The sequence below is a fragment of the Acipenser ruthenus genome, chromosome 8 (genome assembly GCF_902713425.1).
Source record: "Acipenser ruthenus chromosome 8, fAciRut3.2 maternal haplotype, whole genome shotgun sequence".
NCBI lineage: Eukaryota > Metazoa > Chordata > Actinopteri > Acipenseriformes > Acipenseridae > Acipenser > Acipenser ruthenus.
In genome coordinates, this window is record NC_081196.1 from 23,114,432 (window position 1) to 23,138,660 (window position 24,229).

At 37.5% G+C, this 24,229-nt stretch overlaps 1 protein-coding gene across 4 annotated transcripts in view; it reads left to right on the plus strand.

The window, feature by feature from the left end:
• LOC117407408 (high affinity cationic amino acid transporter 1-like) overlaps positions 1-19,933 on the plus strand; it is a 32,074-nt gene extending 12,141 nt beyond the window's left edge. For 3 of the 4 annotated variants that reach the window (XM_059028737.1, XM_034012403.3, XM_034012402.3), the window contains 7 exons: positions 1,555-1,777; positions 3,854-3,993; positions 8,170-8,272; positions 8,960-9,171; positions 11,254-11,405; positions 13,912-14,020; positions 16,440-19,933. In XM_059028737.1, coding sequence (XP_058884720.1) covers positions 1,555-1,777; positions 3,854-3,993; positions 8,170-8,272; positions 8,960-9,171; positions 11,254-11,405; positions 13,912-14,020; positions 16,440-16,642 — 1,142 coding nt within the window. In that variant the 3' untranslated portion in view covers positions 16,643-19,933. Of the gene's footprint in view, positions 1-1,554; positions 1,778-3,853; positions 3,994-4,968; positions 5,106-8,169; positions 8,273-8,959; positions 9,172-11,253; positions 11,406-13,911; positions 14,021-16,439 lie in introns of all 4 variants that reach the window. The other variant, XM_059028736.1, reaches the window with a different exon arrangement.
• The last annotated feature ends 4,296 nt before the right edge of the window (positions 19,934-24,229 follow it).

Sequence of the window (24,229 nt, forward strand, 5' to 3'; positions counted from 1 at the left end):
GGGTCAGTTGGGGCTCTCGCTTACCGCTGCCACCATATGTAACCGAGCTGCAACTCACTTGGGTTTGTTGCCCCTTTAAAACACTGACCCAAGACACAGAAATGGAATTTAAAGCGCTGACACTCTATTTTTTAATAATCACACAAAAACAAAACTAAACAAAACAAACACCTAGCTCTATACGAGCACTAACTAGACACACAGAACCTAAACTAAATGGCAGGACGGCTAAGCCGTTTACCTGCTACACAACTCCAACAAAACCACACAGGTTTACACTGTGTACACTTTACAACTGCTTGAAAGCAGAGCACCTTTTCTGCCTCCTTCTCCTCAGCAGCCCTGAGCAAACTGACTGCCCTCTTTAAATACCTTGCCCCTGTTTCTAATTTAACAATAATTACCAGGTGCAGGGGATAATTAATAATAAAATAATTAACAAATTAAATTAAACAATAAAGCAAAACAATTAAATTAAAACAAATGTGCATTCGCACATTTTTTTTCATGCAGGGAGGATTAACCCCCTCCCTGCTGTGTTACAATGCGTACACTTCTATGAAAATATGTACACTTCTATGTAAATGCATACACTTCTATGTAAATGAATACACTTCTATGTAAATGCATACACTTCTTCTATGTAAATATTTTTTTAACATTTTCATGTAAACATTGACTCAAATATTTTGTGTATACCTATTTCATTTCGAGAAAGTTCACCTCAAAAATAGGTTAGCACCACTGGCTGGACGAAGCACCATAGATCATAATCTTCATAGTCTTCATTGATCACAAACAGGAATGCAGTGGTATTTATAGACTAAATTCAATACCTCATGTACCTCTTGTAAATGATGTGCAGCTGGTTGACGGCATGTCGTTTTTTTATAATGCATTTAGGCAGCCCCCCTAGGTTTTCGGTAGCAGGAACATGTTGCCCTTGTCATTCCTTAGCCAGCTGCACAGGAGGTGGAATTTGCAGTTGCTTGTGAATACTGATCCTGAGAACTTGCTACATAAATTCTGGTTTATCAATGTCTTCATTGTAAAACTGCAGTTTTTATGAAAGGTACAGTGACAAAAACTTTAATTTTACTAAACAAAAACTAGTTTTATATTTTGGTTTCACTAAAATGGTTGCAATTGCACCTTGATATAAAGACCTTTATAAGTCTGGCCCATTATGTCATTTTGTCACAAATTAATAGTCCACTGGTTGATTAATTTATTTTATATGGTATTATTTTGTTATGAATTGCCATTGTACAATTGCTGTCCTTTCCTGGTAAAATATTATTTGAAGTTGGCTTGATTTATCTAAATATTAGGCAAGAAATTATTATGTTGACGTGAATACAGGCTGCCTTACATGTTGACCCTTTCACAGAGGATATTGCTGCCTGTTTAGATACTAACTGGCTCTAGGTTTTGCATATTCCTGGCATTTTTGGAGGTGCTTCAGTAATATCAGGTTAAGTTTGGCCTCCTCCTATAAACCCTGTATGAATTATTCATCCTCCAACTCCTGTTTGTATCCATGTTGTTATTTAGGGGAGGAAGTAAAGAATCCCCAGAGAGCCATTCCGATCGGGATTGTGGCCTCCCTCCTGATCTGCTTTGTTGCCTACTTTGGTGTATCGGCTGCCCTGACGTTAATGATGCCCTACTATATGCTAGATAAGAACAGCCCCCTGCCTGTGGCGTTCAAGTATGTAGGCTGGGAAGGAGCCACATACGCAGTGGCTGTTGGTTCACTTTGTGCCCTCTCAACCAGGTAGGATGTCCTGTCTATAGTGCTTGTTGACTGAAATGACTAATTCAGCTTTTGCTGTGCATGTCAAAAAGTAGCTCTAGCACTTTAAGGCACCAAGGCTGATAACCAAGGCTTTAAAAATATTTTATTAGCTCTTGTTAGCATTAGTAACAGTATCATTATGCTGAATCCAGTCCAGCAAAACTAGAGTGGTACTTCTGCATGTCCATGCCCTTCACCCCCACCACAATAGTAACCTCAGAATCAGATGTTTGATCATATTAGAAACATGAAAAAGTAGATCACCACGACACATATATATTGCACTTGTAAACACGTAAGTTTGACATACAGACAGATTGAGATGCCCTCATATACCCCACTATTATAATACTCTCAACAGCTTCTTCTATGTTATATCAAGTCAAGTTTCGTCAAAATTGGATATGCTCTTCTCCATATATACAGGGTTATTCATAATTCGTACAACATTGTTGTTTTCATTTGTGCTTAAATGTTGACATTGTTGAACAATCCTCTGGTGACCAAACTGCATCACAGCAGATCTCTGACATAGACATTTTTCCTTTGCATATCATACTCCACGTACCCTTCAGTTTTTGCAATGCTCTGACTATATTGTGCCAATTATGAATCGCCCTGTATTTACAGACAGCCCAAAGTTATTAAAACTCAATAATCTTATCACAGTTGGACAAACTCTTCTCCTAGATGTATGTGAAACTTTTAAATGACAAAACAGAAAGACATTCTGATGGACAGACAGACTCCATACACCCAGATTATTATGCATTAACTTGTGCTTAAGAAAATCCTAGCATGTTTCGTCACAGATGGATAAGCAGTTCTGTAGATATTTGCAAAACTCGAAAGTTAGACATATGTACTGAGGATATTAAGTGGTAATGCAGTAGTTCTTTTTTTAAAAGCCTTGGTTGTCTTATTTTTCTACTTACAATTGTAATACAGAAACCTATTAAAGTTTGTGGTTTATTTATGCTGATTAATAAAATAAGAATTGACATTTCTCGCCTGAGGATTTTGAATGTATTATCTACCTTCAAAACACTAAACAGTATTGTATTAAATGTAAGTCAACTTTTTGTTAATGGGGCCAAGTGTATGATTTGCATTAAACCTGTTTTGTGAGCTTTCCACTGTGACACATACTGGATACAATTGCTGTAAACAGTCACAGGTCTTTAATACTACATATTCAACATTTTAAAATAAATAAATAAAAAAAGAAACATGAAAAACATAAATATTCTTTGCACAATAAAAGTAGAACAGTCCTCATGTTAAAGCTAATAAAACACAGAAAATATTTCAAACCAAAATTGCCTCACAAGCAGTGAATCCAGACCGCCACCAAAAAGTAATTTATTGGTAATGTGTTTAACAACCTTGCCTCAGAGGCTAATATTATAATATCCATCCCAGATACCAATACTCAGAGTCAAATTTATAGCTTAATTGAGCTTTTGACTTGCAAGGTCAGCTGAATTTCTCACAAGGTTTTTTAGTCTGTTCTGACAGCCACCAGTCTGTCTTGTCATGCACAAAGATGCTGCACATACATGTTCCTAAATAGTGATGTTCAATAGGATGGTGCTTCATATAAGCAAGCTGATGATGGCGGAAAGCGAAGATGATTAGGGGCACAGTGAGCTAATTTAAAATGGTCTCTCAGTAAACTTAAATTCAGTGAAACCAACATCACATCGAGGTGCTTGTGTGACTAACTTTTGCATTGGGCAATATGCTGGTTAACTTGTTCAGTTTAGCTAACCTGAGATGATTACCTGCTTGTACAATTATTTTGTTGAGTGGTTTTTCTTCATACTCACATGGTGAATTCTTGGTTGATGAGCCAATACTCTGAAACAGTCTAATAATTCAGTCCTTTTCTCATCCCAGTATGCCAAAGTGGTTACATTGCATTTGTTATAAAATTAAAACATGCATAAAGCAAAGTTCCTTGATAATGTGGGTATTTCATGTGCCTTTTAAATTGATGGTTCTGAATTCACCCACACTTAACTCACAAAGAATGGCCTTTCTCTTTCTCATTAGCCTTCTTGGTGCCATGTTCCCAATGCCTAGAGTGATTTGGGCTATGGCAGAGGATGGGTTGCTCTTCAGATTTTTGGCTAAAGTCAGCCAAAGAACCAAAACACCCTTAATTGCTACATTAACTTCAGGGGTGGCTGCAGGTGAGACTCAAAATAAACACCTAACACATCAAGTGAAGGGTGAGCATGTGCTTCCAATTGTTTGTTTCCAAATGCACTTCAATACAGAAATGGACCGATGGATCCGGTGTCCTGTCTGGCAGATACACTTTGGAAGCATCTTCATAATGAACTTGTAGTGTATGGCATAACAATTACACACCAGGGAATTATGCAAGAGGTGCTCTATTTATAAAACTAAACAAAGCTGTTAAATAATGACTACTTAAATTAAGACTACTCTTTATAATGAATTGGTCCCAACATTTTTTTTTTTTTTTCTACAGTGAAGCTGATCGTCACAACAGTCCAAGACTGAATATTAAACAAAAGAATATGTTTGCATATGCAACAAGATACTGTCATTGTTGTGCAGATATGTATTGCCTTTCTTTCATACCAGATATCAAAACACTTATAAGCAGAATAACTTTCTTAAATAACTGAAGCACAAAGTAGAAATCAAAAAAGCTTTGTTCTGAAAGACAGAACTAGGCATGCCTCTGTTACAAAACGAAGTGCAAAACCCAACCATGGACAAAAAAATAAACAGCCACACAATACAAACATAAATGGCTATTACATTCTTTCAAATATTTTGCTCTATCTTTTGCTGATATATTTTCTAGGCAACACCTTTGTTGTAGTATTTTTTGGCAACATTGCTTATTACTAGCTCTATCCTCAGCACGATCCATCATTTTACTATCTCCTTATGGAGGACAGCCATATTATTCAATATTACTTTCCTATGCATAGTAAAATGCATAATGCACAAAATTGCATGAGCGCGTAATTCCCTAGTTTAAAGTGATTTAAAGTCTTAGACTTCCTCTGTGTTGTGTGTATTTTGTGGTATGCCGTCTGAGTGTTGCATTTGGGACATTTCTTTGGGAGCATATGGTCAACCAATGTATTTACATGTGCATTTAACCTATTTACCCCCCCTCTATCTAGTCTGTTAGGTTCCATGTTTCCCTTGCCTCGGATCATTTTCGCAATGGCCAGAGATGGTCTGCTCTTCTCATTTCTGGGCAAAGTGAGCTCAAGAAAAACCCCAATCGTCTCAACAATGGCGGCTGGGGTTTTGTCCGGTAAGCTCCTGTGTGGGCAGAAAGCATGAGCTGCGAATCCACAGGCACTTTTCATCTAATTAACCGGCCATGCATTTTGTGCAGAAGACTGTGTTGTGTGTGTTGGCAAACACAGCAGGCAGTCTTAGGCCTAATGCGTTAGTTAAAAAAAATATATAAATAAATAAATATACAGACGTGCTCAAATTTGTTGGTACCCCTCCACAAAAAACGAAGAATGCACAATTTTCTCTGAAATAACTTGAAACTGACAAAAGTAATTGGCATCCACCATTGTTTATTCCATATTTAATAGAAATCAGACTTTGCTTTTGATTTTTTATTCAACATAATATTGTAAATAATAAAACAAATGAAAATGGCATGGACAAAAATTATGGGACCGCTAACCTAATATTTTGTTGCACAACCTTTAGAGGCAATCACTGCAATCAAACGTTTTCTGTAGCTCTAAATGAGACTTCTGCACCTGTTAACAGGTAGTTTGGCCCACTCTTCCTGAGCAAACTGCTCCAGCTGTCTCAGGTTTGATGGGTGCCTTCTCCAGACTGCAAGTTTCAGCTCTTTCCATAGATGTTCAATAGGATTCAGATCAGGACTCATAGAAGGCCACTTCAGAATAGTCCAATGTTTTGTTCTTATCCATTCTTGGGTGATTTTAGCTGTGTGTTTTGGGTCATTATCCTGTTGGAGGACCCATGACCTGCGACTGAGACAGAGCTTTCTGACACTGGGCAGTACGTTTCGCTCCAGAATGCCTTGATAGTCTTGAGATTTCATTGTGCCCTGCACAGATTCAAGGCACCATGTGCCAGGCACAGCAAAGCAGCCCCAAAACATAACCGAGCCTCCTCCATGTTTCACTGTAGGTATGGTGTTCTTTTCTTTGAAAGCTTCATTTTTTCGTCTGTGAACATAGAGCTGATTTGACTTGCCAAAAAGCTCCAGTTTTGACTCATCTGTCCAAAGGACATTCTCCCAGAAGGATTGTGGCTTGTCAATATGCATTTTAGCAAATTCCAGTCTGGCTTTTTTATGTTTTTCTTTCAAAAGTGGAGTCCTCCTGGGTCTTCTTCTATGGAGCCCACTTTCGCTCAAAAAGCGACGGATGGTGCGATCAGAAACTGACGTACCTTCACCTTGGAGTTCAGCTTGTATCTCTTTGGCAGTTATCCTTGGTTCTTTTTCTGCCATTCGCACTATTCCTTCTGTTCAATCTGGGGTCGATTTTCCTCTTGCGGCCGCGCCCAGGGAGGTTGGCTACAGTTCCATGGACCTTAAACTTCTTAATAATATTTGCAACTGTTGTCACAAGAACATCAAGCTGCTTGGAGATGGTCTTGTAGCCTTTACCTTTACCATGCTTGTCTATTATTTTCTTTCTGATCTCCTCAGACAACTCTCTCCTTTGCTTTCTCTGGTCCATGTTCAGTGTGGTGCACACAATGATACCAAACAGCACAGTGACTACTTTTCTCCATTTAAATAGGCTGAATGACTGATTACAAGATTGGAGACATGTGTGATACTAATTAAAGAAACTAATTAGTTTGAAATATCACTATAATCCAATTATTTATTATCTTTTCTAAGGGGTACCAACAAATGTGTCCAGGCCATTTTAGAATATCTTTGTAGAATAAGCAATAATTCATCTCTTTTCACAGCTTCTTTGCTTTATTCTATGACATACCAAAGGCATGCAAGAATACATGATAAAATAGCTTTTAATTTCATCACTTTTCAGGAGGAATGAAGCATTATTTCAATGAGCTGTAAGGGTACCAACAAATTTGAGCACGTCTGTATATGCTTTAACCTATTAGCTTTGGGTAACACTGTATCAGTTTCTCATACTAGTGTGTGGTGTTAACATAATCTGTTGTCACCCTGTTGAAAGAATTTAGTTACGTAATAGTAATATAAATAATAATTGTCAAGGAAAATATGACTGTTTTATGGTCACAAAGTAGTTAACCTATATGCTGGTTTGCTAACTGCTATTAGACAATGCTGTATATGCGGTCTATTGTAATTCTTTAATTCCGATATTATTCCTGTTGCTGCCCCTCCCTGAGGTGATCTATTTAACTAAATACAATAAAAAAAGGGAAAAGGTGCCAACATTTTTAGATTAGATACTGTTTAGATCAGTAGAATATAACATTTTATAAAAGTGTAAGGAAAGCAAAAGATATGCAGGGCAAGTTCATTAAAACATACGTAAATATTAACACCATATCATTTTATTACCTCAGTCTTAACTTCATATAATTTGCTTTTATATTTTATGAAATTTAACCCCTTCTGACTGCTTTGAAATACACACCTCAAGCTTACTGCCTACCTTCATGTGTGGATCAAGTTATATTGAACAGCCTATAAACGAATTGTTGCTTTTTGCTGTGAGGTTTAAGACATTTCTGTGAAAATTGAAGAGCTGGTTTTCAAATTAAGATTTGATATTGCATGGTGTCGGAATCTTAGTCCAGGCCTTTTTTTCTAAATGAACAGTGACATTGCACAGACTGTTGGGTATTGTGTTGGCTTCAACATATTTACACCATAATACATTTGGCACATTTTTAACAACATTTTCCAAAATTAATACAAATTTCCTTTACCCAAAAATATTGCAAATTACATTTTGGTGTGACAGTCTTGTGAAATCTGGCCTTGTAAAATGTGTCTCTCTTCTTTGAGTCAAAGTCTCGCTTTTTTCTTTCCACATCTACAGTATCACTTACTTGATGTGCCTGCCCTACACTCTAGTGTTCAGGGTTATAGTAAGACACAACTTGCAGTGTATCAGCTTGTTTTGCCACATATAAAGAACAGGAGAGGTTTAATCTGATTTAATGTTTTTTCAAAGGCAAAACAGGTGAGAAAAAGAGCAGAGAGCAGCAGAACTGAGTTACATTTGGTAGAAAAAAAACAAAACAAAGTGACTCTACATCCTATTTATGCTCCTGGTCCCTAAATGTGATCAGTGTAAAGAAGTTAAAATAACAGATATAGATTTAATGAGAGGCTTGCATTTAATTTTGCCTTGTTCTTATTTCAGCTATCATGGCGTTCCTCTTTGACCTGAAGGATCTGGTGGATCTCATGTCTATCGGCACTCTGCTTGCCTACACGCTGGTAGCAGCCTGTGTTTTAGTGCTTAGGTATGTAACAATTGTTTTGCTTTTTGGAGAATTTGCAAAATATTTAAAAGAAGCTTCTACAAAATGCCAGCCAAAATGTGAAGCCTCTTTTATGACTTGGAGATGCCCCAAAATAAACACATCTTTTAAAATTAAACTTTAAAATTTTATTTTTTTTCCATTTTGCTTTGTTACCTACAATTTAGTTGCATCAATCAGTATCCACTTTTTTTTCAAAAAATACTTCCATGTACTTATTTGAAAGATTCCTTCCTGTTAGAATGATGTGTGTGCACATGTTTTTTTAATCAAATAACATCATTACAGTATTACAGTATATAGATTTGCCTACCAAACATTAAGCATTCCCATGAGGGGAGCTCGTATGAGTCTGCAAATCCATGAGGGGAGCTCGTATGAGTCTGCAAATCCATGAGGGGAGCTCGTATGAGTCTGCAAATCCATGAGGGGAGCTCGTATGAGTCTGCAAATCCATGAGGGGAGCTCGTATGAGTCTGAAAATCCATGAGGGGAGCTCGTATGAGTCTGCAAATCCATGAGGGGAGCTCGTATGAGTCTGCAAATCCATGAGGGGAGCTCGTATGAGCCTTTGATGTCCTGGCTGCCTTACACTCTATTGACACTGTTACGGCAGATGTTTTTCTCAACTCCCTGTACATTTAAAATGAATGTTTTTTTCATTTACAGATACCAGCCTGATCAGCCCAGTCTGGCATATCAAATGGCAAACACAACAGATGAGAGTGAACTGAACGAATCTGTGAGCAACAGTGATTCCCAACTTGGGTTTCTACCTGAGGAAGATGCGAAATGTACTCTGAAGACCTTGCTGTTTCCCAAGAACCCTAATCCTAGCAGACTGTCAGGGTTTGCAGTTAACATCTGCGCCAGTGTCCTTGGTAAAACTTTCTATCTGTCTAAACAGGGCTCGGCCTGGCTAGCACTTGAATGGGAACTCCAGGTGCTTGGGAATTGTTTGGGGACTGTGCAGGCGTGATGTTAGAGATAACAGTGCTCATGCTTCAAAGTACATGGGAAGACTGGAAAATAACATGGTCAGGGATGACAAAATAATAAATAATAATAATAAAAAAAATATTTAAATCTCAGATACAGATTAAAATACAGGTTTTATAGAATCTTTAGAACGGCTTGTGCGAGTCTTAGCTTTAAAAAAAAATGACGTTAATGGTTGTTACTATGGTAACTTAAGACAAGACTGTGTTTTTTTCCCCCCTGTAAGCAAAGTTACCTCACTAATACAGTAGCCTTTCAGAATGTCAAAAATGACTTTTACAACTGGAAAATCCTCAGCTAAAAGGCTTAGAAATTAAAAACTTGCTAATGACTAATACAGGTCTACCTGCCAGCTAAATTGACTCAGTCTCCCCAGGAGTTCACTTCCGGGCGGGACAGTTTTTGAAGAGTGCTCAGAGGTTAAGACCCCCTAGAAAGGACCTTGTCCCTCTCTGGTGACTCAATGTAGTGCTGGATGCGCTTACAAATCCGCCATTTGAGCCCCTACATTCAGCAGAGCTGAAATTCCTGTCTTTAAACACTGCTTTCCTGCTTGCTATTGCCTCCGCTAAGATCAGAACTAAGGTTATACTCTGCGCTAATCCTGCTTTTCATATTAACCAGTCAGTGGAATTGGAGGCCTTCCATCCACCTCCTTTCCAGTCTGACAGGGATAAAGCTCCATACGCTCTGTCCAGTTAGGCACTGGTGTATTATGTTGCCCGCACCCAGAGTCGGCAGCAATCCAAGAAATTATTTGCTTCAGGTTCAAGTTCTATGGACAAGCCCTATTCTAAACAGTGGCTGTCAGGGTGGATTCTAGACACGGTCAGGATTGCATGTGATCTAGCTAACCTGCCCCCACCGGAGAAGGTCATTGGTCATTCCACAAGAGGTCTTGCAACCTCCTGAGCATTATTCCAAGGCGCATCTGTCACAGACATTTGCAACACTGTTCATACTTCTACCAGGTTCTACCGACTGAATGTCGTAGATCAGCAGCACCCTGGTTTTGGGATCAGAGTGCTAAGGGCAGCCACTCACTCTGCCTGTTAACACACTTTTTATTATGTTCCACTTTAAGTCCTGGGGTAGTTAGCCACACACCTTCATTGGACTTCTGATGTTTATATGCTAAGCTTACTCAGTGTAACCTTGCAGCATATACACTGCATGAGGGTTATCCCTCACTGTACTGTGGACTATATGCCATGGACCCTTATCAATCCTTGGCTGGAGTGCTAAAGGCAGTTTATCTTCCTTTTTATCACCTCTGCCAGTGCTGCAAGCTCTTCAATTGTGACGGCTTGGGTATTGTAACCCATTCTATAATGGTTACATTTCATACTTGAAAGGGAACGTTAGGTTATTATCATAACCCTGGTTCCCTGAAATAGTAATGCAACCATTCCCCTTCAAGGTCACTGTGTTCACTCCAATGCAGCAGACCTGAAGAGAAAATGGCACTGATCCCTATGCAACAGTCACTGATATATCCTGGGGGCGAAGACGATGCCTGGCGCAGACAGGGCTCTTAAGAAGCAGCTTTGATAGAAGTGCTCGGGTAATTCGGGCTATAAGAGATATATCACAATCGGTAATGGTTACATTTCTATTTCAGTGAACCAGGGTTATGATAATAACCTAACATGCTGTCTATTCTGAAGCACAAGCGACTTGTGCAGAAAACAAAGATAATCTCACAACTGACTGCCTACTATCAGCCCTCTCAAAGTCTGGCAGATCTGGTGTCTTTCCAGTCATGACTGAAGTGATGCAACAATACATGTCAAGGATGCCATGCATAACAAATTATTCAGTCCAATGAGGAAGCAAGTGTGACAGGTGTTTATTGTATGTACAACCCCTGTATTATTTTGTATATTGAATGGGGGTGGGTTGTTAATCTTGCTGTGAACATCATGTTGTAACATTTTATTGATAATCGCTTTTTTCTTTCCCAGGAGTCCTTATCTTTACTTTCTGCCTCATAACTGTCCTTGGCAGAGCAGCCACATGGTCTATAGTGTGTCTTGTATTGCTGGCTTTCTCAATTGCTGGCATCACTGCCATAATCTGGAGACAACCAGAAAACAAAACCAAGCTGTCCTTCAAGGTAATAAGAACACTTTTTTTATTTTATTTGTATTAATCCAGACAAAGGAATAGGGTATGGGTTTAAAGTTAAATGGGACATGTAGTAGACTTTTTTGTTTTAACTTTAAGTGTCTCAAAGTACTTGGTGCCCCCTAATGTTTAATCCACTGGACATTTAGCTAGGAAAAAGGGTTTTCAAATAGAGATAAGTCATAGAACAGCCAGGTTTATTGCCTGTGGTGTAAGAATATCCCTGGTGATAAGGATTTAGTGGAGGCATCCATTGACACACAATCTTGAGAACCACTAAACCAATTGTAGTCATTTTTCTAAGTCATGGTTACTTACTTTTGCACTAGTTCTAACTGGGCAATGAAAGCTATTATCTTCAGAAACACAAGCTTGTATCTATTAAACTTCATTTCATGCATGAATACTATAACAGAATGTCATGCTGTCCTGCCCAGCACTCAAATTTTGGGACAAAAAGTAGGGAGGGGGTCCTAAAAGGTCATCAGAATGGTTGAAGAACAAGAAATTTTAAGTTTTGGAATGGCCTAGTCAAAGTCCAGACCTAAACCCCATTGAGATGTTGTGGCAGGACCTGAAACGAGCAGTTGATGCTCGAAAACCCACAAACGTTACTGAGTTGAAGCAGTTCTGCATGGAGGAGTGGGCCAAAATTCCTCCACGGTGCTGTGAGAGACTAATCAATAACTACAGGAAGCGTTTGGTTGCAGTTATTGCTGCTAAAGGTGGCGTAACCAGTTATTTAGTCTAAGGGGGATATTACTTTTTCACATGGGGGCATTGGGTGTTGCATAACCTTCTTTAATAAATAAATGAAATATGTATCAATTTTTTGTGTTATTTGTTCACTCTGGGTCCCTTTTATCTAATATTATTATTATTATTATTATTATTTATTTCTTAGCAGACACCCTTATCCAGGGCGACTTACAATTGTTACAAGATATCACATTATACATTATTTCACATTATACAGATATCACATTATTTTTTTACATACAATTACCCATTTATACAGTTGGGTTTTTACTGGAGCAATCTAGGTAAAGTACCTTGCTCAAGGGTATAGGTTTTGGTTGAAGATCTGATAACATTCAGTGTCAAAAATATGCAGAAATGCAGAAAATCAGACAGGGGGCAAATACTTTTTCACTGCACTGTGTGTGTGTGTGTGTATATATATATATATATATATATATATATATAATGTGGAAGGGTGGTGGGCAATTCACTGACACAGAAGGGAGACAGAAGGTTTATTTGAAAACACCGCACTGGTAATCTGTTTTATTATTATATAAATTTTCTTTTAGACCACAGAGGGCACTGTTGTGCGGCAAGTACCGGCGACAGTAAACCAGGAATACCAATACTGGTAAACAAATAAAAGCTGCCGCACTCACAGGTGCTCAAAATAATAATGAAAACAAAAGGCGAAATAAAAAGGGAAAATAAAACACAGTTATAAAACTACAAAATAAAGGTGCTGCTTACGCATGGCCCCCACTGTCGCTAAGCTAGTCAGCTTGGGATCTCCATCATACGCTGCTATCCACTATATATTGGGGTGGCCAAGGTTCCCCTATCACTACACACGTCCCCTCGGGTACATAACAATATATTTTAACAAATGATTTACTTATTGCTGGCTTTCTTCCTCAGCCGTGCTTGCCTGTTTTGGACCACTGGTGTTCCTGCCTGGTCTATGTTTACACTGGCCGTCTCAGCCAGCGTCTCTGTGTATTCCCAATCACAGCCACCCGAATGCATAACCAAGCGCAGTACTTATGGGCCGAGCAATACAGTTGTAGTCAAACGTTTACATGCCCCAATGGAAATTTATAATTTCTAGAAATTTCTCCAAAACAAATAATTATAGGAAAAATCTTTGCTTTTGTGGATGAGGAAACAAAGTTACAAGAAATAGATGTCTACAATCATTTATTTCAGCAATTCTTTTGCAAAACTCTAAAAATGCTAATCACACGTACAGTCTCATGGTGCCCGTTTCTACATTCATACTGTGTGCGGCCAAGACAGCAGTTTGATTGGTAGCATCTTGTAGCTTATGAGAAATGTGTGTGCTGCCACACACACTGTAGAAAGCAGTGTTGAGTTCTATGTACACTGTAGAAAGCAGTGTTGGCCCGCCCGCAAATATTTTAAATATAAAGCATGTAAACGTAAATTCAGTGGTGTTGATATCTGTCTTGATTATGTTACCAAAAACAGACTTTCCCCACAAAATATAAAAGAAATATCCGGCTTTCTAGCATCCCTGGAGAGAAGTAAGGGGGCCAAAACATGCCCCTCCCCCACCAACGACGCCTTCGAATAAGACAGAAGTCTTTTAGTCTTATTCGATCACTGGTCCAACCTTTTAAAAGTACAGTTAACAGACTGTGTATACATCTTGTAAATGCAATAAGTATTCTTGTTCTTGGTTGGCATTTTGTTTATTACCTTTTTTCATTCTTGTCTGTTCTTGTTCACAGGTACCGCTGCTGCCTTTCCTCCCAGTATTCAGCATGTTTGTAAACGTATACCTCATGGTGCAGTTGGGCAAGGGTACATGGATACGATTTGCTATTTGGATGGTACTCGGTATGTTTAAATATTTAATAATATTGCATTTTTATATTTATATTTGATTAGTGAGAAAAGGTTAAATTATCTCTATTATTCAGCATAAACTATTAACATTTTCCTCAAATGCAGTTCATTTTAGTGGGGATCGTTAATGTATGTTTACAACTGTTCAGTGGCTACCTATGAACAAGCTGAGAGTATATTTCTCACTCACTCTGCTTTGTCAGGGCCACAAGCAAAACAAGTCAAGTCTGTCGTATAGAGAGCCAGAGAAAGTACACTCAACTTCATTAGAGCTAGCCACTTAACACTTCTAAATACCAAAAGGCATTAAATGGAAATAAGAACCAGACAAACCCTTGATATGAATGCACTTAATCTGTTTATATAGAACCTGTTGACACTCTGCTATAGGTTTAAATTGTGACGTGACTTAGAAATGATCTAAACTGTGCTGGATACTAATAAACACCATCTTTATAATAGTCGGGCTGGTGTTTTCCTTCAAGGCTGATTTATTGACCTACTTATTAACATTTCTACATATACAAATACAGTGGAATAGTCAACAAAAAACATTTGAGGGTTCCACGATTTGGATAAATTACTGTTCAGATTAAAGTAGAATCATAACTGTAAGTTTTTAAGATATAGACAAAAAAACAATGCAATATTTGCAACCATATGTTGACAAGTATAATGGTTTTCTGGAATTTGTCAGGTTTCACAGATTTCAAAGTTAACAATTCTCATTATTTTCAGTATTTTAGTATAGTAGCAGCATTTCGTTGCTCCTCCAGTAAATTTCTCTGTAAATGTGAAATCAGGAGGCCATTGTTTTTGTTGTTGTTTTTTTGTTGGTGGTATCTTTAAAGGCAACCTTGTGTGATGGAATTTATTTTTATTAACGTTCAGTTCAGCTTTTTGTTTTCTGACGTCCGAACACCGTGTAACAATTATTTTTATTTTTTTTTGGTTCCTGGGTAGTAAGTGTTATTTCCTAATTGCTTATGCCTCAAAAGTATAGAAAATGGCTATTATTCCCCACAAACTTTGCTTTTGGGACCAGGACAGTGATATTTTGAAATGTACCTATTTCCAATGAGTAAACGGGCGAATTTGTGTCTTTTCGTTCACATAAAGTCAGAAAAAAACAACATATGAATCCAAATTAACATGTATTTATACTAAAGTAATACAAAAATGACTACAAAAGATTTAGAAGTGAGTAGTTTTTTGAGATTTACGATTATACTGTAAATCACTTTCACGAATCAGCCCCCAAATATAGTCTCCCATCATGTTCTCGTTATACTGTCCTTGGTAGCGGCGTTCAAAGTCCAGTATATCCTGGTGGAAGCGCTCGCCTTGCTCCTCCGAGTACGCTCCCATGTTCTCCTTGAATTTATCAAGATGAGCATCAAGGATATGGACTTTGAGGGACATTGTGCCGTAGTTCTTCACCAGAGTCTCAACCAGCTCCACATAGTTTTCGGCCTTGTGATTGCCCAGGAAGCCCCGAACCACTGCGACAAAGCTGTTCCAAGCTGCTTTCTCCTTACTAGTGAGCTTCTTGGGGAATTCATTGCACTCCAGGATCTTCTTTATCTGTGGTCCGACGAAGACACCGGCTTTGACCTTTGCCTCAGACAGCTTAGGGAAGAAGTCTTGAAGGTACTTGAAGGCTGCCGACTCCTTATCTAGAGCTCTGACAAATTGTTTCATAAGGCCCAATTTGATGTGCAGTGGTGGCATCAGCACCTTCCGGGGGTCCCAGCCGTACTCATCATACTTCAAGGCGTCCAGCAAGGTCTTGATGCTGTTGTAATCCTCTTTGAGGTGCACCGAGTGAGCCAGGGAAAGAGACGGGTACTTGTTACCATTATGGAGCAGCACGGCTTTGAGGCTCCTGGATGAGCTGTCAATGAAGGACAGTATAACAAGAACATGATGGGAGACTACATTTGGGGGCTGATTCGTGAAAGTGATTTACAGTATAATCGTAAATCTCGAAAAACTACTCGCTTCTAAATCTTTTGTAATCATTTTTGTATTACTTTAGTATAAATACATGTTAATTTGGATTCATATGTTGTTTTTTTCTGACTTTATGTGAACGAAAAGACACAAATTCGCCCATTTTCTCATTGGAAATAGGTAAATTTCAAAATATCACTGTCCTGGTCACAAAAGCAAAGTTTGTGGGGAATAATAAATAATACTGTAAAACAGTAAATGAATCACTTATAATAATTCAAGTAGGCATTGCTAAACAAGTAGTAAGCCTGGGGAGACAGACGCTGTGAGGGGACCTGCAGTTGCTTCAGTACCACTCAGCACTGACAATGCATTCTCATAGTACCACAATGAACTAAAGTTAAGGGGTTAAAAACAGGCAAAGATTGTCAATTTACTCTTAAACATTTTTTTCTAGGCTTCTCTATCTACTTTGGATATGGAATCAGACATAGCACAGAGGCTGTGTTGGCTCAGTCAGGCACAGAGGTCACGAGGAATGGATACAAACAAACCCAAGTGTTCAATGGTGACACAATGGCACCCGAAAAGGAAGCATTTCTGGATGATGAAGAATCAGATGCAAGGAATCCATGGAACGCGGAGGAAGGTGACCCCTAAAGACAGAGACAACGTCAACAACGTCACAGACACCTCCACACCTGGCCTCTGCTCTAGCTGATTTTGGCATTGAGGAAGAAAACGGGGACACAGGAAAATAAATCCTGCCTGCCAATCCTCACTGACAACCACGGGGAGAAAACATGCTGTATTGTTTGCAAACTTCTGTGTGCCAATGGCTCTTTCAATGCTGCTATACTTTAGTGGATACAATCCTGAACTTCATAGACTTGCATCGTATACAGCTTTTGGCCAGTGCTGTTACCAAAACCTGTTCTTTTTTGTTTGAATAGAAGAGCACTTAAGAACATCTCATTTTTCTATACAAGAATCCACTGAGGCCTATCAAAGGAAGCTCTTATATTTATTAGCAAGGGCTAAACTTGTGTGCAGCAGCTATTTCTTTTTATTTGATGTTGGCTGTATTGTCCAGCTTGTTACGAGCACAAATAATGTATCTAATGTAGTTTTTGTTGTAACCAATTGAATTGGTGGTTAATAGCGGTCTGGTAGGTGTGTTTCTTAAAATATTATTGCAGCTCTAAGGCTGAATTTAGAGGGCTGACAGGGTTCACTTTTCAAAATGAAGGTCTGAGCCCCTGCCAACATTTTGGTAGACAGTTACTTACAGGTAAGTGGAAGGTAAATGTGTTCTGTAAGTTAGGTTTATTCACAGTTACTAATATAACGTTTGTATTTCAATGGAGATTCAAACGATTCACACTGCATACATGATATTGGAGAAATATCCACAAGCCATATAATAAGTTTAACTTAATAGTAAGGAATCAAAAGCAACATATTATAAACACTGAAACATCAAACAAAATAAGGCAAATACATTTGTAATCATATTATATACAGTCTAACTTCACTATAACGAACCCTTCTTGTAATGAACCACCTTTTTTAATGATCCAAGCAGTAAGAACTGTTTTTTTTTTCAGTGGAAATTAGCCCTATTAGAACAAACGCTTTTACAAAATCTACCGGATAAAAACGATCTTGGTATTGAATGACACTGAACTTTCTCCAGTGTGAATGTTGTTCTCTCAGTGAAAACAAAGACCTTGGTAGGCTAATTCGAAGATAAAGCTGATTCATAGATAACATATTGTCCTGCGAATCATGTGTGACATATGTACCTGTTGCCATCTTCACACAACTGCAACCATGGCAACAGGCGTGACGTGGTAACAAGATTGAAACAGCGTGCACTGAGAAAAGCACAAAAACTATGAAGTAAAAATATGTACGCTGGATATGTTTTTCAAGAGAAAGGGCACGTAATTACTGTATTTAGCATGTAAGTGTACTTATGTTTTCATTTCTTTACTGTTTTCTTTTAAATATACAGTTTAAATATGAAGTTGTCTTGAACAAATTACTGTATAAAGATGTTCAATTCAATTTGGGCATTTCTTCATTATTCTGATACAGCAAATTGCCAAACCCTATTATAGTGAACAGCCTGATATAATGAACATTTCTCCAGGTCGCAGGTGGGTTCATTATAATGAAGTTAGACTGTACTACATATGGATGTTATTTTTGTAAGCTTTTACTATGAATCCTTAACTCTTTTCTGTTGGACAATTTGTATGTATTAACTTTTTAACTTTTATTTTATAAACATTTCCCAAGGTTTTTGAAGATTTATATGTAAAAATAATTTTAAAAAGAAAATCCCAAACAAACAACCACACCACAGAGCTGTTTTTTTCAAAACATGCCCAAATTTACTGACTACATTTCTGGTAATTGTTTTATTTATGTATTCATTATTTTACAATGTAGTGAACAGTGGGACTGCAGTACAGTACAAAACTGTACTGTATATACAAAAAATAAGACATGCTGACTGATTAATATTTTAATATTTTGTGGCTCTTAGTGCATGTCTCTAGTAGACGAGACCCAAGGAAACAAAATATTTTATCACTCAATGCACATACTTGATAGTTACAGCAGATTGATTTACTTGAGCTGATTTTGTGGAGGTGCTTTTTACTGTCGTCAAAGCATTAACAAACATTTAGTGATCTTGCCTGCCAGAAGAACCTTCATATGGGAGTGCACACAAACGTGTGCCTATATGTATGTATGTGTGTGTGTGTGTGTGTGTGTGTATGGGGGGGGGATGCTGTGAACTTTTCCATACTCGTCTCTGAATGATTTGGATAATTCAGCTATTTTTGCTGTACAGTAGCTACCCTTATAAAAGTATAGCAAAGTGTAGTAAAGCATAAGTAAGCATTGTAAAGCACAGGGTAATCCACGGTTCACCGCACACAAGTGACCCCTGTGGCTTATAGGGCGCCTGCGGGTCTGCAGTGGAGCCATCAGATCTGTGTTGTCCTCTGGCACTATAGGTCTGATGGCTTCGCTGTGGATCCGCAGGCACCCTATCAGCCACTAGTATGGGCATTTGCAGTGCCCTTTTCTTACGATGTCTATCAGGCACTTACGGGACTTAATTAGCTCACCTGTTGGACCTCCAGAAATGATGGAAACTATAGCCCTCCAATCCATTCTTCTATTCAACTGGAAAATAGCTAAGAAACAAACATGTTTAGATAAGAATGTGCATACATTTGACAAATATATCCCAGTGTTAACTGTAACATTTCTTTGTGCACCTGTACAACCAGTACATTTATTTTTACGGACAGTCAAAATGAAACCACATGTTTTATGTTTATTATGATACTCGGCCCTTACATTTGACGTACAGTATATTTACACAAAGATCTTGTATACTGTGCTAACTTTCTTAGAGGTTTACTGATCGATCAGCTGAATTCATTAAGTTTAAAAAACAAACTAACATACAGAGCTGTATATTTTACTGCCTGTTACCAGAGTCTCTATGATATGCCCCTTCTGACTGGAAAAGTGATTTGGTAAAAATAACCTTTAACTGTGTTGCATTGGAATAATAGCTGTTCATTTCATATACTGATTTGGAAGATGCAGTGTGGTAGTTTTATATGAAGCAATATATTTAGAAAAAGTATTCACTGATGCCTTCGTGTGAAGGAAATGCTTTTCTACTTCACTGAGCTTCTTATAGTGTAACTCAAGAGTTTATAATTGAGTGATCAAATATATGCATGGATCGTAGGGCTTGCGGACTTATTTGTGCCTGAATGTGTGAGCACAACCTGCTGTATGCTGTGAATGTGCTTTACTGCATTATAGTACTTTAGAAATGTATAAATGTGCTTTACTCTTTTGTACACCATTGATGTTGCAAATGCATTAATATTAATAAAATTAAAGCTGTCTAAACCACAGAGAAACAATTCTCACCTGATTGCCAAAGACAAAATGTTTCTTGAAACATGTTTCTCAAAGTTTCCTTGTTTCTGAAAACATGAATGTACAGTGTGTGCTGGGTTGTATACTCCAAGTCAGATTCATGGCTGTTTTTTCTTTCACAGCATGGCCCACTGTCTGGCTGCCAGTAGAGGTCACTGTGGTACAAAGCTGATATCTGTTTGAGGAGAAGGAATTGATACCAGGGAAATAATAATTCAATCATAAAATCTTGTACATAATTAAGTAATTAATTAATCAATCCATAAATATTGATATTAAGTGGTATGCAAATGTGTGCACAATGTATTCTCCTGGACCATCTCAAATGTAATATGATAACGTGTATATGAAGTTCATTTGAAATGGTTTCCTGCATTACTGTTACCTTGGTCTCAATCAATTTAATGTGTAATGGAGTGACATCACTCGCACCTAACCTTTTTGTGCTTCTGTAAATAAAACGGCTATTTAAAAAAGCTTTGAAATTTGCTGGCTTTTTTTGTTTCTTTCCAACTGAAAAAATACAGTATGATATAGATATATATGACTTCCTTTGAATGTAACATCCCTGGAGCTTAATTTGATACACATTTGTAGAAGTCATGTAGAACTGTAAATTCTGCAACAGGGGTGTCCACTCCAGGTTTAACAGGTAAAATTTGATAATTAACTACTCTTAAGGTCTAAATGGAGGTGAATTGGTTCAATCAAACAATTTAGAACAGGGTTGGAACAACGACCAGGACTGGAAGAGCCAACTTTGGCCACCGCTGTTCTGAATTGACTCAAAATGTTATGAAGCTGGACTGCAGAAAAGAATAGCATCAAACTGTTTTTTTGTTTGTTTTTTTGTTTTTTTGTTTTGTTTTGTTTTTTTTTCATCACAGACAACATTAGTGAACGTTAGGTTATTATCATAACCCTAGTTCCATGATCCTCCTACAATAAAAGTCCCCACTCACCAGTCGTATTTCAGAAAAGAAAAAACGTCATATCACAGGTTATACTTTTACTTGTAGATTATTATGTGAAGCGCTGTGTGAGAACTTGCTCAACATTATCTGATTTGTTTTAATTAAAAAACAAAAAAAACAATATACATAATACATGTACACAATTCAAAATATACAATACAAAACAATATATACAATAAAACCAAGGTGTAAGGGTGGGTATGGGAAGGGAAGGATATATTTACAGAAGGTGTGGTTTAATTCCATGCTGGAGGTTTATTAGGAATATATCATTACCAGTGTCATTCATAGGGACACCATCCCCCCTAAAAAGTCCAACCTGATCATAATTAATTTCAGGATGCCGAATTGAATCCACCACTAAACCCCTTACAAAATCTGAAATTACATTGTTCTCCCAGTTACGTGCTTTGTTTATTTTTGGAGATGACCTTACATCTTTCCAAAGACGTTGCCGAGCAAATAATTTTTGTATTTGAAAATAGCTCATGCAAATTTGTTAAAATCTTTTTTCATTTTTCTAACTAATTCCACACTTTTCAATTTACCCAAATCATTGCCTCCAGTGTGAATCACCAGGAAATCAGGTTTGGAAGAATGGGAATTAAAAAATAAATCATAAACAAAACTAAACAAAAAATGCCACCTAAGCCCCCTCCGTCCGAACCAGCAGACAGAGGAGTCTGGCAGCTGCAGGTCCAGCCCGAGCGTTTATCTGGCACGGCATTCCCCCCAGTGCACAAAACAGTGCCCAACAATCCAGGTAGATGTTTCTGCAAAGAAATAACAAGATGTTATTTACAGTAGTTTGATTGCAACAATTACATACTAAAACAAAACACAGCACACTTATTAGGGAAAGTGTACTTATTACATGAAACCAACAGTAAGTTCAGTAAAATGCACGAATGTGTATTTTATGCTTATCATTTGTTAAATTTACAACACAGTATGTAGTCAGAATCACATCTTTTACACATATATAGGGGTTATTCATTTAACACAAAGAGACTTGTTTACTTACACATTATACATGTATTTATTTCTCTTTTGCTGTATTATTTGTACGAAGAAAACCTAATATAAATATCCACGGCGATTACAAATTTAAAATGACAACTCTGGTGAGTTTGTCACATCTTTGTAAACTGGGAATTCAACTTAACACCTATTATTAAATAATAGATAATATGTCGTATTAGAAACTGTTACTACATTTTTTTGCACTGTTATTACACTATTATTACATTTTAAACACAAATATAATTGCACATAAAAATAAATCACACGACAAATGATAAACTATTTCTGCTTATATCATAACCCATATACAAAATAATGCATGTATTGTATGTATTTCTCTTTTGCTAATTTTTGCAAATATATTGCAAGTACATGTACGAAGAAAACCTATATATAAAGTAGCCAGCGATTGCATGTGATCTTTGTAAACTACGTAGCCTAAAGTTAACCTATTATTAAATAATAATATGAAAAACATGTTATTAATATTACAACAACGTGTTCTCGATTTCTACCACATGCAATGTAGCTTTTAATAAAGACCCTGACAACATTTTCAAGAGTAAAACAATTTACTACGCACATTGGAAAGACCGCAATAACAGTCTTGTAGGGTTGGTCGAGTAATCATTATGGTGTAGGGCAGAACGGCACAGAAAGGTAGACAGACAAGTTGAGTTGATAGAGGATTGTTCAAACTTTATTTGAAATAAAGTGGCCAAGTGCAGCAAACAAACTCCACCAAAAATAAATAAATAACTTATTTTGTTTTCTTTAACACACACAAAAAATAGTTAAACAAACCAAACTTCCTTTAACAGGCTAAAATCTATTACCTCCAGCAGTATACGCAGTACCTGATACCACCTATCCCTCTCCTCTCTCTCTTCAACTGAATCCCTTTATAGAGCCACCCAACTGTAACTCCTCCCCTGGGACTCAACCAAGATTATTAAACCCCCATTCATAAGTTAACATACAAAATATACTTTATCATTAATATCAATAACTAGTATTAACATTAAAATTCAAATCATATGGAAATTATTCCCCAAACCCATAACTGAATAACATGTGGCTTAGTTTATATAATAACTACTCCCCCCTACTACTACTGGGCGCATCCAAGTGTCCGGCTATTAACAGCAATACGGTAAGTAAAACTCAGAGTGCCCGCATTACATCACTTTTGGTAACCCAAAGTTATATTAGTCTCCATCCACAAAATGGCGCCTTCTATCTCCACCCTCATGCTGAATGGTAAGTATTTCTAATCTTTTTTCTTTAAGTTACTTTTTATTAAAATATAGTTCATTTTAATTTTAAACACCACAACAATCCTCCGTGCAACTAACAGCAAGATAATATGTGCAAATATACATTTATTTAATCTTTGCGTGTGCTAATGCTGATCACACGGCAAGCAGAAAAATGTGCACCTTTTCCCGTTTGCTGGGAGATTAAACTGCATTCAGCACGCATTATTTATTTATGTTTTTAAACTTAACCTTTCTGTTTTGTCCTGTTTTTTTAAAAAAAAAATTTTATTATTATTATTATTATTACCCCGTGTATCACGGCCCTTCACCATACAAAGGCAAGTACGTTTTTTTTTGTTGTTTTTTTTTGTTTTTTTCACCACACAATACAATACATTAGTACAGAATGAAACCATGCTGTCCCCGTCTCAACAACGGTGTTTGTTTCTTTTATCGTTGCCGGGTTATAACAAATAGTCCAAGTTCAATCGAGTTGTAAATAAATATTTCAGCATCCCGATATCATTCCATACACAGTTCACATGGGACAGACGCGGCACCGTAACAAGTCTGTTCACATACAGAAAATATCAATGGCTTAACCTTGCCTTTAAGTGCTAAGATTTGAGCATGTATAGAAAGGCTCAAAAAGGCAAATGCTAACTTATTTCCCAACTAACTTATTTCCTGTGACACTGGTAAGGTCTCTCTCGAACTGTGATACAAGGTTAGTTCTGCGGGCACATCAGAAAAATAACCCTGAACTCTCCAATTAACTCACACAGATCTCGTTTCTGATCTGTTTCCCCATCGGAATGCTCAGAGTGCTAGGGGCCTCTATACAGGGTCCAGAATCATCCTCTACTTCACCTGGGGCTATAAATAAGGTATCCCTTGCCTGCCAGGGCTTTAATAAATTGACATGGTAAATTTCACGCTCATTGCAGCAATCGCGCTGCCGAATTTTGTAATTCACTTTCCCTATACCCTGAATCACCTCATACGGCCCC